Genomic DNA, 19,573 nt, shown 5'->3' with positions numbered 1-19,573 from the left:
TGTGTAAATCATAAAGATATTTTGTTGGTAAGAGCTGCATGTGCAGTGTGAATATAGAAAAAGTAGAATAAATATTAAAATGACTATTGCGGCTTTGGGATTTAAAAACATTTTCTTTTTAGTCTTAATTTTTAGTAATGAAGTTAAATCATCACACACAAAAAGCAACAATTTCAGTCCATTTTGGCAAAATAAGCTGGTTTTACCTGATTTTTATGTTCCATGAAAAATACCATATTTATATGTGTAATTACTTGGATCTTAAGATTGTCTAGATTAACTAGCTAAATAACTTAAATGCACAAAGTTAAAGACAACCTCTCCGTTATCTTGTGTTTTGTCAAAATTTAACTCCAGCATTTTTTTTTTTTACAACAAAAGAGCTGAAAAATTGTGTTTTATTACACTTTATTAGAGCTTTTCTATCTTTAGGGCACCCAAACTAACGAAGTCCACTACTTAGACTTAGAAGATTATTTAGTTTATAAATTGGTTCACCCAATTCATGGTTGGTGGTGTGTTTTCCTTAAGTAAAGAGCTGTTTTATTTTAACTTAAAATTTGGTTAACTATATAAAAATGTGATTAACACATTTTAGAATCACCCAATACTTCAAGTTGCAATTTTATTTTTGAGAGCAAATTTGATTGATCATAAAAATGGATAGAATTTGTTAGAGAAGGGAAAAATGCGTGAATCTCTCTAAAATAAGAAACATTTGTTAAGTATAAGTAAGATAAATCATCAATGAATCATGCACTTCTACAAAAATATCTATTGGGTTTTAACAAGCAGAAAGACATAAAATAGTGGTTCTCATAACAGTTTGCTAATATTATCTATGAAGAAATACACTGAATGAAGAGATTGCAGATTCCAGTGCTGTGAAATGGCTTCAGTTTCTGAGATACTTGTAAATTAGGAGGCTAAAGACAGGTAATTTCGCTCCTTATTTCCAATCCCCATAACTAGGTTTAGCTCATCTCTAATATCATGGTGTAAAATACTCAGAGGCAAGAGTCTTTGAAAAGAGAGTAAGAAAAAAAACAAGTTTTTAATGCTTAAATGTCAGACTCAGACCCAATTTTCTTGATAATAAAGCAAAGGGCAGAGGTATTCAGACAATGCACATTAACAACAAAATGTGAAATTTAGTTTTAATATAACCCTTTCTGACTTAAAATTTATTTAAAAAAAACCTCCTAAACGTATTCGTCTTAGATTGTGTGTGTGTGTGTGTGTGTGTGTGTGTGTGAAACAGAGAGACAATCATTATGATTCAGAGTCTAACATTATTTGAGGTTATTTGGATATAGTGCGAAGCCGTTACTAAAGAGCCCTTGACTTAGAACCAAGAGTTATCACTTCTAGTCACAGCTCTGTCATTCCATATGTGACCTTGGGATCATCATTTCTTTCTCCTGGCACCGGATTCCTTATCCACAAAGCGAGGGTGTGGTTGATTTTAAGGTGTCTTTTATTTCTTTTAGTAAATTCCCTTTAGCAAGTGAAATCTCCTAGGAGAAAATAAGCAATGTTCAAAGCAGAACTTTGGAAATAGTTTAGAAGTAACTTTTCTAAAGTCACTTCCAGCTGGATTCAACACCTTCACAGACAGGATTTCAGTGAAAACAAGAATATACAGATGTTAGTCAAGTTGGGACAGAAGTTTTCCCATGGAAAGGATCACTCGTTAATCTTTTAAAGACCAGGCAGCACATGAGAATTAACCAGAAAGCTTTGTTAAGGGAAGGAAAATGGGTTCCCCCAAAATAGTACTTGGGTAGGATTGCTCATATAGTACTTGGGTAGGATTGCTTATATAGTACTTGGGTAGGATTGCTTATATAGTACTTGGGTAGGATTGCTTATATAGTACTTAAGAAGTCCAGGATAATCAGGTAGTGATGAGCTGAGTTCCAGCTCAGAATACCTATTTTATATGGGAAAATCAAGCAATGCACATAAATTATTTTTACACAGGATACACTACCAGGAAAAGTTTTCTGAATGTCATAGAGAAAAATCATAGAGGATTTCCAACACATGTGCTCTGGACCTGGTCACCAGGTTCCTTTCTGTAATTTAACCTACTCCAGTCATAAAGACATTCTTAAGTTTGGAGAAGCTCTAGGCCTCTGAGTAAAAATCATAAAAGGAGTCACTTTACCCTTCTTTTCTTTTTATTCATTTCCTCATTTGATCTTCATAACAGCCTCATGTGATAAAGCAGGATACTTTTATTGTGCCAATTTTATAACTGATGAGTATGACGTTCGGAGAAGTCATGACTTAGGCATACACAGCAAAGGAATGTCAAAGCTAGGCCTAGGACTCTTTCCATAGGGTCAGTGGAGTCAAATTTAGTGCACATTACAGTCACTCAGAGAGACTGTTAAAAATTTAGATTTTGAAGTTCTTCAGAGGTCTAGGGATGGGCACAGAAATAGCACTCCATGTGATTCTAAAGCAAGGCTCAGTTTTGAAAAACACTCATACACTCACACACACATGTGCGCGCGTGCACACACACGCATTATCACAGGCCAGCAAACAAATATAGCCCCCAGCCATTATATTCTTGACACGCAGCTGAACTACTTAATAGTGAAGGATGTTCCCCTGAAAAAGGGCAAGATTTTAGTTCAAATCCATTATGTTTCATGGAATTAATATGATATTGAGGCAGATGCTTAAAATTATCATCTATAGCATATTTCTTAGTTTGCATCCTGGGATAATTCTCCTGGGCATGCAATTCTATCAGTAACTTTTGTAAGACAATTGCTTGAATTCATTAATACTATTTCTCCATTGATTTAAATATATTAATTAGGACAAAGCCCACACCACGAGTTGAACCCCTGATCTATACGCACAGTTTAATAATCATTGTACTGTAGTGATTAGAAAGATTACGAGGATACTGTGAAAAATTCATTTGCTGCAGCTAAGCCAACAACTTTGAATTTGTGTTGAAAAACAATTACCGAGCTTAATTACGAGCATGTAATGATGACAGCAGTTATTTCAGTGATTGATTCCAAAATTAAAGAGAGCTGGCAAACTAAGTGTGGTATATCCTTTGCATTGAAAACGAAAGGGAACACAACGGTTCAAAGACCATGCCCTGTAAACAAATTATGAAAGACAGTATTACAGCTCTGGCAAGGAGAATATTAGAGGCTTCAGATAGGCCTAAAAATAATAGTTTTCTCCATTTCTTCTTCTGATACTGAGAACAAGAAGGCAAACAAGAAGCCGAACAAATTTCTCTTGAAAAAAATTTGGCCAATAGTTCAGGCAAATGAAATATACTGTTTTTGACTGTTGTCTTTCAATTTCCTTTTATTAAAAAGAAGTTGAGGGACGTCCCTGGCAGAACAGTGGTTAAGACTCTGCTCTCCCAATGCAGATGGCCAGGGTTCAATCCCTGGTCAGGGAACTAGATTCCACATGCATGCCGCAACTAAAAGTTTGCATGCCATAACTAAGGAGCCCGCCTGCTGCAACTAAGACCTAGTGCAACCATATAAAATAAATAAATAAATATTTTTAAAAAAAGAAGTTGAGGTGCACAAGAATTAGCTAAATACTTTAAAGGTGTCAGAGTTGGTTCAAGACCTCTGGATGATTTGATATCTGGTCAATCACTTCTCATCTTTAATAGGGTAGAAGATGACCTAAGTCCATATATTTTTTTTTCTACTGCCATTGGTATTTGCCAGACTTTTTCCACGGGATGTTGCAGAATACTCCTAAAAAAGTCAATGACATTTGGGATAATTCTATAAAATGTCATTATTTCCTTACAATTAGCTACCTCCACCAAAATATATCTAATATGGTCTTAGCATGAAGAGAAGAATCTGCAAAGCTAGCACAGACCCTAAAAAACATGATTTGGAATTTGGCTATATTCCATAGGAAGAAGCCATTCACTTGTTTTTCTATCAATTTAATATTTTAAAAATCTTTCTTAAGTGGTTTATATGACTACACACAGCTTGTGCCCTAGAAATGTATGTTTAAATACGTAATATCCTTATTTCAAAATATCTGAATACTTTGATGGAAGTTAGGGGTTACAAGGTGGGGGAAGTGGGTCCGATTATAGATAATTACTGGGTATTCATTCATCTTAAAATGACCAATTGCAATTTCTAAAACATCTTATGGTTCTTTGAAAATAAATATAACTGCTAGGCCCTTCTGATACTTAATTCATGTACTAAAAGATTGTTGACTAATATGTAAGCCAAGAAACTTTTTGCAGCCTAAAATAAAAACCTCTCAAACCGCACTTGTTTTGCTAAGGTATAATTTTAGTTTGGCATTTCTAAGTCCTGTTGAAATATTTTCAGCATGACTAATTTTCCAAGTAAGAGACTAACAGAGACAATCATGTCCTAAAGTAGTCAGGTTATTTTTGTTTTGTTATCAGCCTCAGATTGGCACTGTAAAATCTTTGCTGGTTTTCTTTGTTCCATTTCTAATATATTCTTCTTGGATTTCTATGCCTAAATCATTTCTGACATTCAATTTTGCAGTATCAGTCGTGGATGTTCAGGTATGGTATATGTTATCTGAAAAGTTCCTAAAGGAATAGGATGGCCAGGGTTATTGACTGAATGTCTACTTTTTATCTCTCATGTTAAGAGTTCTGTTGCCTCTTTGTATGCATTTGGGTGAATGTTTGTAATCTGTAAAGAGTAGAAGATCTTTCAAATAACCTAGTTATTGATATCACATAGCTCAGGAAGACAATTATCTTCGATGAAACTGCTGGGATGTGTCCACATATAACCATGTTTTGTTTTATTTTAACAGTCTCAGGAATTACAAATGCATGCTGTTTAAGACAATAGCGGTCAACTCTGTATATTAGAAACATAATTTGATTTTTTTTCCTTGAAGGTGGAAGCAAAATGGCACAGATATTGATTTTACCATGAGTTATCACTACAGGTTGGATGGAGGCAGTTTGGCAATCAGTAGCCCCCGCACAGATCAAGATATTGGCACGTACCAGTGCCTGGCCACCAACCCTCTGGGAACAATTCTGAGTCGGAAGGCGACACTCCAATTTGCATGTGAGTTTTTGGGAAACATTTATGATCTTTGTGTTTCTGAAAATTCTTATAATCATAGTAGAAATAAATCCAGCTTTGCCAATCATATGTTCTTTGAGAGCAAACATGAATTTACAGAGGCAAAAAGTTTTAACAGTGTGCATTTTGTGAATTCAGACTTCTGGGGGTAGTTGAAATTTGCTTCAAAAAAGGAAGGAAATATCAGTGTTATTGTATTTTGTGAATTATATTTAGAAACATCTCTGAAAGTTCCAGATATAAATATTTATATAAAATTATATATATATTACTGTTTTCCTTTTTCTTTTGCATTGGATATTAGTGTGCAGAGCACACAAAGAAAAAGCTGAGGGCAGAGATGTCTTTTGGGGAAGGTGCGTATTCTCCCAGGAAAAGAGATCATGCATCCACAGTTTGATGTAGGTAGAAATAAAGTGGTTGCCAAAGGCAGACTTTATATTCACTGTAACCATGTCCAGCTGTGTCACATAAATGTCATCCAAATAATTACCTTGGTGACATTTGGGGATATTAGCAGATGAACAATAGATATACTGCTCCTTATATCATTTATATATAGTGTTTCCAGGGAATGAAATGTTTCATATTGGATCCAAGGAAAGCCTTGTTTGAAAGTAATTACATCTGTTGATGTGAATGAAGTAGAAGATTTAAATTTCTCCCTTTGTACCCCTTCCCTACCTAGTCCCTCTCCCCATGCCCACTTCAGATGATATACCAGGAGCCAAAGAGTGAGTAGCTACTCTTTGGGGCCCTCATAAAAAGTTCTATGCTGTCTGTTACTTTGAAAAAGTACTTATTTTGAAGTCTAAAAAAGTATATATATATGTCCAAAGCCCACGCTGTAGAACTACTTTAGTCATCAGTAGATATATAAATTAATAATTGGGTCTGTTTCCCATTGCAAGTCTTGTGTTCCAAATATGCCTTGCTCTACACACAGTTCCCTTATGTCAATCATTCTGGAGATGGCCTTGTTTCTGAATATGTGTATAAATATATTCAGAAATAAATACACACATACATACACATGTATGTATATATGTATATATATGCAGGTGGTCATAAATATATACATATTACACATATGTACATATTTATGTATGTGGTCCTATATGTACACACATACATGTATACATACACACAAGCATTGCTAAGTGTATCTGAATGTATTTATATCTGCAGAAATCAAAGGATAATGCAGAACTTTATAGAGCTAAATGGAATACGAACAAAGGCTGATTGCTGTTTGAATCTTGGGGTAAAGATAATCACAACACTTGATTTCAGCATTTCAGCTAAGACCATTACTTGGAAAAATAATAGCAAGCAAAATACTAATGAGAAAATTATTTTACAGAAGTAAACAACTGCTCCAAAGACTTTGAATGATTCTGCCAAAATAATTATTTCTCTTGCTTGGATAGGAGGTGACCCTAGAAGATACACATGATTTGGATCAGACTGCATAAGAATAAATTTGACTCCCTGGCAAAGGAAAACACACACCGCACGTTTATTTGTTATACCCTGGGGTATCTCTCGAGCTATGGATTCTAACCATTCTTGAAAATAACTGAATACTTATGATGAAAATTAATGCACTGTGCTTTATATGGCCATATATTTCCTCCCCTTTGTTCCCCTTCTTAGACAAAAAATACATATTTTTAATTCCCTACATTATCTTTTCTTACCTTTTTTTCTGCCTTTAAAAATATGTGTAACTAGAAGTTTTTTTAAGTTAAATCATATTTTCTCTTTGCTAAAAAAAGAGGAAGGGTTTAAATTAAGAAGAAATTGTATACTATCATTTGGATGAATGGGAAAAATCAATTCTTCTGTCCTTGCTAACTTTCCTGCCTCTTCATAAAATTTTCCTTTTTGGGGGTTGAAGGTGTATGACTGTTGATCCCTAAAAACATTTCTATTACTATTCATGCAGAAAGAGGAATGGCCTGCATCCATTAGCTGATCTTTCTCTGGCAGACTTAAAGGATCTTAGGTTCCAAGTCTTAAACTTGAAAACAAAACAAAAACAAACAAAGAAAAACACACATCATTCTTCCTTTTCTGTCCAGTACCTTCAGTGGTGCCATGCCTGAAATGTTTGCTGTTGGGTCTATGGAGAGATTTGGTTGAATGTAATTATCTCTTGAACCAACCCTAAACATAACCAACACATTTTAATCACCTATTAAGTATTTCCCTTCATTTCCTGTATTTCATAAGTACTCTCGCCAACTTACATAAGTCAGTTGTTCATTCTATGTAGTAAATAACTTCTTTTAAAAAGGTGAAAATACCAGGTCTAGCTTTGCCACTGCTATTACGCAACTCTGAGTGGTTTACTTTTTGTACAAATGAGCACAAAGATCTTAAAGGTGGACCAAAAAGTGTCGATGACTTACAGCCCAGAAGACTTTGCTCATAATTTCTTTCTTCTAATCACAGTTAAGGAATACAGGATATTAATTCTGCAAAATAGATTTTCTGAAATTTCATCCGAAGAAATTACATTTGTCTCCACATGCAAACCTGTGCATAATCTCAGAAATAAGATTACTCTTCCAAAAAGAGAGGAAGGGAAAGAGAGAGGCAGATAAATGGAGAGACAGAGAGGAGAGAAGGCAGAATGCAAAAACAGGAACATAATAGAAAGGAAATATCCAATTGGGAATTTGTTTTTCTATGAAAACATCCTGAACATCACTAATCAGTATGGAAGTACACAACAGAGTCAGAAAATGCTGCTTCACACTCATTAGGATGGCTATTCTTAGAGAAAAACAACAACAAAACAGAAAATAACAAGTGTTGGCAAGGATATGAAAAAGCTGGAATACTTGTGCATTACTGGTAGGACTGCAAAATGGTATAGCTACTGTGGAAGACAGCATGGCAGTTCCTTAAAAAAACTGAACATAGAATTACCAGGACACAGCAATTCCACGTCTAGGTATATGCCCCAAAGGACGGAAGGGACTCAGACAGATATTTGCATACCCATGTTAATAGTGGCATTATATATAATAGTGGAAAGGTAGAAAGGACCTAAATGTCCATCGACAGATAAATGGATTAACAAAGTGTAGTAAACATACAACAGAACATTATTCAACTTTACAAAGGAAATTTTAAAATTCTCATACATGCTACAACATGTATGAACCTTGAAAACATTTTGCTAAGTGAAATAAGCCACACGTGAAAGAATACTTATTGTAGGATTACATTTATATGAGGTAACTAGACTAGGCAAATTCCTAGAGACAGAAAGTAGAATGATGGCTTCCATGGACTAGGTAGAAGGAAAATGGGGAGTTACTGTTTAATAAGTACAGAGTTTTAGTTTGCGTTGATGAAAAAATTCTGGAGATGAATGGTGATTATACAATGATGTGAATGTACTTAATATATTGTACACTTAAAATGGTTTAAGTGGTAAAGTTACGTTATACATATTTTACCACAAGTTTTTAAAAAGTGATATCACCAGAATTCAGTGGAATAAAAGTAATCATTTCAGTCGTATTTTTTTCCTCCATCTTAATTATTAAAAAAAAAAAAGTAAGTTTTCCTTATTAAATATCTGTTCTGTTTCTTTGCACCAAAAAGTAGAGTCTAAATGCAAGTCTCCAACCAAATGGAAAGTTTCTAAAGTGCAAGAGCTGTGCCTTCAACTTAATTTGAGTTCTTACCACTACCTTCCTAAATTTTCAACATTGTCTATTTTGGTAGAAAGGCTTTTGTACCTTCCTTAACATCACAACAGTGGTGGCCAAATGCTAAGGTTTTCAATACAAACAGATCTGAGTTCAAATTCTATCTCTGTAAAACATCCAGTAGTATGAAATTAGGCTACCTCTTAACCATATTAAGCCTCTTTTATGAAATATATACGTGAATTATAGCAGTATCCATAGGACAGTGACCTGGATTAATTGAGATAATGAATGTGAAACCTCTGGTTCCTTATAGGCACTCAGGAAATGGTAACTTTAATTCTTCTTTTTATATTTTCATATCCTTCTTCAATTTGCCCAAACATCTACATATTTCAAACTGCTACAGTTACTCATAGAAAAATCTAGTTCACATTTTAAAACTTTTTCCAGACCAGTTGCTCTCTTGTTTTCAAGACTTTTAGGGGTATTTAACATATATTACCTTTCTTGAACTGTGGAACAGCCATAAGAGGAAGATGCTATTGTTGTCCCCATTTTACAGATTAGAAGCCTGAGGCTCACTAAGATTGGGATTTTTTTTTTAAGTATATTGTTAGAGAACGATTTGTAACAAGTATAAAAGTACAGATTCTAAAACTCATGGCTTTTGTGTTAAGGTATTCATTCCTTTTCAAACACTTCCCACACAAATTATGTGGAACTTCTTTCTTTATTTCATTTGTGATTGGCATGATCATTGTTGAAATAATAAGCCATAGCTGTAGGACAGTAACCTTCACGATAAGCCTGGTGGTAGATACTGTTGCTGCCCGGTCCAGATCCCCTTTAATGGGCAGTGGGCCCAGCTGTTAATGCCCACAGCTGTCCCTGTTCTTCAATGCATGCCCTAGAGCTCCCCATGGGGTTGGGATGGAGCTAGACAACAGCTGAGACCCCTTCTTGCTTAGCCCCTTCCCCTGCTCTATCCAGTTTCCATCCCTCCACTTCTCCTGGGAGTAGTTCCTCAATAAATCAACACACTTGAATCTCGGCATCAGGCTCTGCTTCTAAGGAACCCAAAGTAAGACAGACACTAAACATTTAATATAAGGTATTTGATCTTCTTATTGACAGACAAATTGGGTCCAGAAGCCCTAATCATATGAATTTCCATAGGTAAGAACCAAGCTATGCATCAAAATAAAATTGTGTCAATAACTCTGCTTCCTACCAGTTGGTGGTCAATTGTATAGTGCCACTTTGACCTTCAGAACAAATGAACTATGAACAGCCTCTCAGAACCTAACTCGTCCATAGGAGAGACTCTGTAGGTAAATACATCTAGATAATTGATGACTTTTGTTTGTAACTTCTGTCTTGATGTTCAGCAATTCAAAAGCACCCTTGGAGTTTTAGGCTCAGCCTGTTAGTCTTCCTCACCTTGAATCATCCCACCATGAAACCATCCTGAAATGTAGCCCAAATATTTAAAAACTCTGTTACAAAATATCTTCCTAAATCAAATCTGTCTTTAACCAGCTATGTAACTCAGACAAGCCAGTCATTTCTGTGGACTTATTAAAGGTATGTTTTGAATTATTTAATTGCAAAAGTCTCCTTCAGTTCTTCCACATAAGATTCTGTCATTCCAAATTTCTCAGGTAGATTCTAATTTAAGCTCTTCTCTTCTTCCTCCATCCAACCTCAACCCTAAAGCAAATTCAGAGAGTGTCTAGTCATCAAAAGCTCCTGTTAGCACCCTGACATTCTTGAATGATAAAACCAGTTTGACTTTTTACAAGCTACACTTGTAGCTGTTTTGAATTTCCTTTATTTCTCAAGGACTTTGGTGGTAAAAGGTTGAATGTAGACTTTTTCCTTTCATATGTATGTTAATGAATTACTCTGTACTTGTGTGAGAGAACATTGCATCTGTCCCTGCTGTTTAAAATGTCATCTTTGAGTAAAAAAGATAGGCATTTTGAAAGAATATATGATTTCACTGAACTGTATTTTTTTTTTTTTTTTGGAGACTCTACCAGGGAATAGATAAACATTGGGATAAAAGTTACTTACGAATAGTGCTTTTTGGTCCTGCACTATTTAATATTTAATCACAGATATTGTTTCAAATAAGTTTGTTCTATTATTGCTGGAGCCTCCTAGCCTAGCTAGACTGAAGCTAGACTGGTTGAATAAATGAAGGGTCATTTATTTATTCATCCACCAAGCAACCAGAAAACACCTTATTTATATGCAGAAAGTACTGTGCTAGGGACTAAAGATCAAATGATAGATAAGAAATAGCTACTCCCTGTCTTCACACAGCAGACAGGTAAAACCTTGAGTGCAAGAAAAAAAGGAAAGAAAGAAATTGCTAAGCATTCACACAGTGCATATTATATAGTAGTCACTGTTCCAAGCTCTTTATGCAAAGTAACTTCAATGAGTCTCAGGACAACCTTGTGAAGTTACTGTAATCCCATTTTCAGATGAGCAGATTGAGGCCATAGAAGAATTAACTAACTTGCCTCAAATCACACGCATAATAAGTGGCAGAGTCAGTATTCAAACCCATGTAGTCAGAACCTGGAGTCCATGTTCTTAATGCCCATTGCACATCCTCAAAAAAAGCATCAGGTGATGTGAGAGGCATAGATGTAACCTATAAGGAAGACCAGAGGCGGAAGTAGTGAAGTTTGTCTGGATTGGACAAAGGGCAAGGGAAGCCTTCCGAATGCAATGGGGATTGAACTGAGCGTTGGAATATTAGTTTGTCTTTCGGGCTCAGAAAGTGGGTGGAGGAGAACATTCAGGTCAACAGGAGAGCAAGAGGAAATGCAAATGCAAACAAGTCTTAAATCCTGGAGAAAATCTGAGGGGAATGGCAAAAACCAGGCAGGGTACCTGGAATGATTTAGAAATGATTTAGAAATAACTGGTCTTCTAGGATGTGGCTGCACTATAATTTGGAGCCAGGTATATCCAAATTTTGGAGACCCTTTATTTCCAAGCTTAATCTACAAATAATGGAATGACTGGGTGATATTATGAGATACCAGAAAAACCTACAGAACTCCATCATATCATGAAGCTTTTAGGCAGAGGCACTAGGGGTAAAATCCCTATGCTTGAAAAATATTCCCCACTCAATGTGACATTGTGCACAGGTGTGAATTCATGTGTAAGAGGGAGGTGTCAATAACACCCACTTTATATAGGTTTATTATAAGGCCTAAATACCTATTATTGCATGTAGAGCAGTGGCTAAGGGCACCGGATAGATTGTTGTAAGTTGTTGATGGAGAGCTTGGCAGAGGTCTGGCCATGCAACTATTAATAGACCAAGTTTGGGACTTCAGTACTTATCCTGAGAACAATGGCAATATCTGGAATGATGTTAAGGACTTTGAAGTTATTTATAGAACATTGTTTGAAAATGCCACATACTTTTCCTTTAAATATATCAGTCTAATACATTAATGATATTAGTAATAATATTAAAACCACAGCATACAAATTTAGGGATGCTCCAAACCTCACTTTTCACACTTCTAAGATGGGGTTAAAGAATTCTTGCTCCATGTCACAGCATTGATTTTAGGTAGCTCAAGGTTAAAATGAAATAACACTCGTATTTCATTTTAAAGGGCTATAAACATGCAGGCATTTACAATCACCGTAATTTTTTTTTTCCAGAGAAATGCCAAGGGTTTTATATCTGCAATGCTGTTCATCTTCATTCTATAACTGTAAGCTGTCCTAAACCATGTTTTACAGATGGAGAAATTAAAGAAATTCAAAGCAGGGCAACTATGCTACCTGCCCAAGGGCATCAACCTACCACAGACCTAGAATTTCTCACATCTCCATCTCAAAATAATTTTTAAATACATTTTATTTGTAGATAGAGAAAGGAAAACAGAATCCACATGAATCCCAAAACCACAGTCAGAGCACAACAAAGTCTCTAGGTAAAAGTAATGATATAAAGGTCTCTGAGTCTTTAGAGAAAAATTTCTAAAATATTTGTGTATTTGAAAGTGTTGTGTATTTTTATTTCTGTCTCTTGCCCGGGTCTGTACAAGCATGAAAAAACAAAAACAAAACCTCTCACATTTAGAAATAATTTTAAAAGCTTCATTGGGTACTGATAAGTTTAGAATGTCTTTAAAATTTTTTCATATGTAAGAAATATAAAAGCAGTTATACATGATCCTGATGATATGGTGACAAAGTGCATTAATATCTGAAAAACAAATTAAGACCCAGGAGAAGGAGTTTTAAAAATAACACTTAAAAATGCATTTGGAAATCGTAAAGGCTCTGATAAATGTGAAGTGTGTGTTAAGTGGGTAATGCATATCTAATTATAAATGAAAATGCTAGATGGCTTTTAACCTGTTTTTTTTTTTTTTTTTTGTACATCAGAAAGTTAACTAAACAAAGTGGGTAAAGAAATATTTTTCTTTAATTTATTAAATAAAAGAAATCTGATAAATTAGTATCGGTTTTTCATGATCATTTTAGAAATAGCACTAAACAATGTTGCAATGGATTTAATATTCTAAATTTATCTTAATGTAATAACCATCAGTGGACATCATAAACGAGGAGAAGATTTTGTCTTTGCTTTTAAAAATAACTTAAACCTTAAACAAATGGAATCAGAGCTGTTGTGTGGCTGAATTACAGCAAGCCACTATTATTTTTATTTTTTTAAATCAATAGGAGAGTGGATTATCCCATGTTTCAGCCTCATTTTTCCTTCATCATCACCACGGGACATCTATTTATCTATCTTATCAGAAATGATACTTTTCCAAAATGCAGGCCTTCTTTTACCTCCCACCTCTACTCATATTCAGCAGGACCTAGTCTTTTTGGTCTATTTGAATAAAATTGCACATTCAAACTGCACAGGTGAAGGGTTGGCGTGGAAAAAGAAAATGTTAGAAAGTAAGCTATTCATCCAATCAAAACTGAGAGTTTCTGATTTGTAAAACTGAGAAAGAAACCCAAAGCTGAAGTGCTTATTTTTCTTATGCTACTTGACAAATAATTTTGAGGAAGTTTTGAATATAGCCTGTAGAGATTTTCCTTTTGAGATTTATAAATTTGGTCAGGAATCACAGCAAAATTTTTATTTGTACTAAAGAATCAGATGAGCTATTTTCTGGGATTTATTATTAATATGTTACTGAAATAGCAGACTAGAAACAAATGTTTAAAAAGTAAATTCAAATGATAAAGAGGATTTGGTAGCAACCTCTGGAAATGTTCATCATGTTTTAACGTATTAATTTATACACAATGTTTTCCAAGAAGCAAAACACATACCAGAAAATTACAAAACATACATACATCAGTGAAGCATTACTAAACCAGATCCAGAAACAGAAAATTGAAGGCCCTCCCCTGTTACTACTCCCTCTCTCCTCTCCACTATCTTGACTTCTAAATATATGATTAAATATTGTCTTTTTGAATTTGATGTGAATAAAACCATACAATATATATTCCTTTGAGTCTGACTTTGTAGCAGACAGTATTTGTGAGATTCATCCATGTTGTTGTGGGTAGTTGTAGATCATGCATTTCCATTGCTATATAATATTTTTTTGAATGAATATACTACAATTTATGAATGACTTCTACTCTTAATGGAAATGTGGATTGTTTCTAGAGGCAAAGATGAATAATTCTTTATGAATAATCATGTATCTATCTTTGGTAGATTTGTATATACATTTCTCTGTTGTATATACCATAGTGTACAATTAACTATAGGGCATTTGGGTATGCATATTTACAACTTTTAAAGATAATGCCAGCTGTTGTCTATAGTGGTTTTATTAATTTATCCTCTTACCAGCAATGTTTTTTTGACAACACTTGCTACTGTCAGTCTTTTTAAAATTTTAGCATTTGGGGAGGATATGTAAGGAGATCTCATTTGGGTTTAATTTACATTTCCTGGTAACTAATGAACTTGAGCATCTTTTATATGTGTATTGGCTACATGAAAATCCTCCCCCCTTAAAAAAAAATTTAAATCATTTTTCTATTGAGCTGTCTTTCTTTTGCTTAGTGATTGATTCTCGATATGAGCACATTGTTGCTTTTATGTAGAGAAATAGCTTTTCCTACTTTGTGACTTGCCTTTTTAATCTCTTAGTCATTTCTTTTGATAAACAAAAATTTTCAAATTTAATATAGTTCATTTTATCATTTCCTATACGTAATGATGCTCTCTGTAAAAAGCTGAAGAAATGTTTCCCTGCCCTGATTAAATGACGACACTTTCCTATATTATCTTCTACAATTTACTGTCTTGTCCTTCAAATATAAAATTGCAATACACCTGGAAGTTATTTATTTACTGGCATTGTGTAAGATCCCACATATTTATAGGAATCCAACTGAGCCAAACAAGATATTAAAAATGTAGCCCTTGCTTCACTGTTCTTTAGTGCCATCTCTGAAGGAAATCAGGTATGCACACCCACTGCTTGGGATTGCTTTAAGGCTCTCTATTTTCTCTTCCATTGTCATATTTGTCTATCCTTGTGCAAATGCCACACTCTATTAATTACGGCAGTCTTACAATAAGTCTTGATATCTAGGAGTTATTAAAATAGATGATACGGATTAAAAATGAGGTTCGATTTGTAAGCTAAACTCAAGGAGAATAAAACCTCAAATAAACTAAAAAGGGAATAAAAATTCAAGTTATAAAGTTCTATCCAATTATTAAACTCGAGCTTTCCAGTGGCCTATGCAAAAAAAGGTTCATATCTTTCAGGGGATAAAAACATGCCAATTGTTCCTATAAGCATAATAGCTGACTCTAGAACCTGAGAGAAATTTCTCTTGTGAATCCTCAAGAGCAAAGTGGGTGATTCAGTGGATGGCATTTCCCTCACAAACCTGCTCAAACGCTTACAACACTGGATTTCTTATGGTGGCTTCTTATATCATACCTCAAAAATAATAGCTCACATTCATTAGATACTCCTTAAGCCCCTTCTGTAGCATTAGTTAAAAGGTTTCCCAAACTATATGCCTAGGTTACTATTACCATAGCCAATGTCACTGTCTCTATTTGCAAATCTCACCAACCTCTGGCTATAGCTGTAACACCACCACCAATAGGTCCTCTGCACAGGCAATAGAAAAGAGTTGCTAAGTTTTTCAAACTTCAGGTGAATCCAGTGCTTGCTTTTTGTTCACGTATCATGTGGGTTTTTTTGGTGGAAGGCTCACAAAGCATAATTCACTCCAGAGGTCCTGCCTACCTATTTCAGAAAAATAGGTTACAATATTTTTCTTGAACATTCCTCTGTGTGCTTCCATAAGCCTGTCTTTTCCTATACTTCCAAGATTGATGGTTTGGGAAGAAAGTTGTTCTGGTTCCTGAACTGGTGGTGTTCACATTTATGTTACCCCTTTCTCCATTCTTGTAGGAGCAAAGGAATGATGGGAATTTATGAAAATAAGGCACATAAGCATTTCAAGTTTTGTGATGCTAAGTACATCCTCTATCATGGATGCTTACATATATGTTCCTAAATGGAAGTACCGACCTTCTCAACAGTTCCTTCTAGCTAAAGAGGATAAGTTAGTTTACTCTTTCACACTACCACATAACCTAGAAGCTACCATTCTAATTCCAATTTTAGAGACAAAACTTCAGAGAAGTGAAGTAATATGTCTAGGGTCATTAGAAAATAGTGTAGGTGAGATGTAATGCCAGAGATTCAGATGTTTTAACTCACTTCCCTAATCATTCAACTAGTACTTGTCAAATATTAATATGCATACAAATCACTTTGGGGACCTTACTAAATGTAAGTGCTGATTCAAGAGGTCTAAGGGGGATGCCAATAGTTTAAGTTTCTAGCAAGCTTCCAGGTGACACATATACCATATTGAGTGGGAAATACAGTCTCAAAATAAGACTTATGTTAGTGCCTAAAGACAATCCAATAGCAGCATATAGAGGTCAGCCCAAGGTGATACAAGAAGGCAGCTCTGTTATGGTCTACATAAATCCAGGGGAAAACTGGATTTCCAAACTCTAAGATGGCCATTCAACGTATTTATTTCCACATTCAACTAATGCATCCTTATTGAGCATCTACTATGTGACAATCACAGGTAGAAGCAGTGAGCAAAGTAAACTCTATTTTCTATGTTTGCACATCTGCTCAAATATAACTATATCAATGCTATTGGAATACAGAACCAGAAAAAAATATGTTTGAGCATTAACCAAACAATAGGTTTTCGAAGTATAATCCCCTGTCAGAAATTTCTACCCATTGGAGGCTAACACAAGATTGTATAAAGCAACCACACTCCAATAAAAATTAATTAAAAAAACCACCAGCAACAAAAGAGAAATTTCTACTCATGACATCAGAAAATGCAGATGAGGAAGAGTCTAGATCTACAAGCATGATTTAACAAGTCAGTTGTAGGGTGTTTCCCCACCTTGTTGAGAATCCTTAAGTTGAGAGATCTACTTTCACATACATATTAATGAATTGTTTTGCAAAAGTCAATTCTGTTTTATGAATGGAGATTACATAACCCTTGTTTAATTCTTCCAGAAATCCCATCCATAATAGCTACTAGAGTTTATCTTACTAGGGTTTTATCCCTTGAGCACAAAGGATTTATTTTAATTATTTCATCAGTTTTAAGCAAAAGTAATCAAATGTAAACAACTGTGCCAGGGAGCTGTGCCCCCTGCTAGTTGCCTCTCAGCTTTCTGTTTTTATCTTTGTACTATTCTCAGTATTCATTTAGAAAGTAATCCTAGTGTTTTCACTTAAAAAGGTATGAAATCTGGCTGAGTCAAACGTCAAAATTTATGACATTTCTTTTTGCAAGTCTAGCATATTGAGGGCCCTGACTATTGTTATTAATATAAATATTAATATTAATAAAAGTTAATATGTATCCAGTAAGCCAAGCACTGAGAAAAGGAGTTCTTGGGCTTGCTTAAATTCCCACAGCAGGTGTGTGGCAGAGCCAGGATTTTAAACTGACTGACAAGAGAGTCAGGCTCTGAACACACGCATCCCAGTGGCAGGTGTCCTGAAAAAGCATCTTACTTCACGTGGTCCCAGTTATCTCATCTCCACGCCCCACCTCTCTTTCTGCAGTTAACAAAAGGAAGGGTCAGTTTGTGATGCTCTAGACAAAATTTTCCCTTTCCCTCAACTCTGCATTCCCACAGCAGAAGTGGAGAGGGTGTTTTGACGTGACTGTCCAAAAACGCATCCCCAAGCACACATCCTTGCCCCTATATTTGCCTTGACATTACCATCTCTGATACATTGGGCCTTCACTGTGGTGTACATAGGGCAGTATCATAAGTCTACAGTTCCAGGGTCACCCCTCACTGCCCAGACCCTTATCTACATGTAACTCTGCTTGTTCTCATTTCTGACCCCATCTGTCAACCCTCCCCAACTGCTGAAATTCTTCCCTGGACTTTATGAAACCAAGCCAGTCTTCAGCTGAATCCTTATACCCTTAACATTTGCTCTGACTTCCTCCTCACTGGGTTGCTTTGACTGAAATTTGGGTTTCATCTGAGGATGCTGCTCCTCTTATATGACCTTGAACTGGTGACTATTCCCTTCTATGCCCTCTTTTTATTTTGGAATTTTTCATTTTATATTGGAGAATAATTGATTAATAATGTTGTTAGTTTCAGGTATACAGCAGAGTGGTTTAGTTACACATAAACATGTATCTATTATTTTTCAAATTATTTTCCTATTTAGGCTATCTGTGTTATACAGTAGGTCCTTGCTGGTTATCTATTTCAAATAGAGCAGCGTGTCCCATGCCCTCTTACTATCCAGTCTGCAAGGGGAGATAATGTCCCTCTTTTTCCTCAATGCCACTTCTAGATGATCTTCCCCTCTCACAAATAATGCCCCCATCACTATGATCATGGCCATTAGACTATGCTACCCATGCCATCTTCATGTTCTCATGCCAGCTCATCCCATCATTCTTTGAAGACTTTACCTCCTAGCTTACTGTTAATCTCACCCAAACTCCTTTTGTAATAATCTTGGCAATTTCATCTTTCACCATATACAGCATTCGGTATTCAATAACCTGATTTCTCAGTTCCTTGACTGCCTATCTTCCATTGACCTTGTTCACACACTATCTTAGCCAAATGCCACCCTATGAAGCTGAATCCAAAACCTTGTCACTATCTAAAATACCAAGTTCACCCATATCTACTTTTCAACATTCCCAACTCTGGAACACCACTTCGTAATTCATCTAGTTCACTGCTCCTATGGTCCATGGACTCCAACAATACTTCGACTCATTGGATCCTATAATATGTTAATCCTAACAACCACCCTCTGCCCCTTTCCGATCCCTGTCATCATTCCCATTTTTAGCCAAACTCAATTCCCTGATTTACCTTTGAAACCATTTTTTTTCCAGTCACCCTTGACTCAACTGCTCATTTCTTCCTTCACTGAATTCATCTGCTGAAAACCCAACCATGGCAAATCCAAAACAGAATTTTCACCGAGAGAAAAGCCCAACCATGAGAGCTGGTGTCACTTTTAATTCATAACCACTGACATCAAGTGGGACCTTACCGCCACCAAACATTAAGACAAGGGAGGGAAGTAATCATGAAATTCAAAAATGTTACTGGGTTGGGTTTCTCTTCCCCTGTGAAATCTTCATAGTCTTGGCCTTTCTTTTTTTTTTTTTTTTTTAAATCTCACAACCTAGTCC

General features: G+C 35.4%; 1 protein-coding gene across 4 annotated transcripts in view; it reads left to right on the top strand.

Moving 5' to 3' along the window:
* Window positions 1-19,573, top strand: part of CNTN6 (contactin 6) — a 281,470-nt gene that overhangs the window by 115,385 nt on the left and 146,512 nt on the right. For 3 of the 4 annotated variants that reach the window (XM_057705741.1, XM_057705742.1, XM_057705740.1), the window contains exon 1: window positions 4,937-5,093. In XM_057705741.1, the coding sequence (XP_057561724.1) occupies window positions 4,952-5,093 (142 nt within the window). In that variant the 5' untranslated portion in view covers window positions 4,937-4,951. Of the gene's footprint in view, window positions 1-4,917; window positions 5,094-19,573 lie in introns of those variants that run through there. The other variant, XM_057705739.1, reaches the window with a different exon arrangement.

This window comes from Hippopotamus amphibius, chromosome 13, assembly GCF_030028045.1.
Source record: "Hippopotamus amphibius kiboko isolate mHipAmp2 chromosome 13, mHipAmp2.hap2, whole genome shotgun sequence".
NCBI classification, from domain to species: Eukaryota; Metazoa; Chordata; class Mammalia; order Artiodactyla; family Hippopotamidae; genus Hippopotamus; species Hippopotamus amphibius.
The sequence above is the reverse complement of the archived record's forward strand: the minus strand, read 5'-3'. Positions and strand labels throughout refer to the sequence as shown.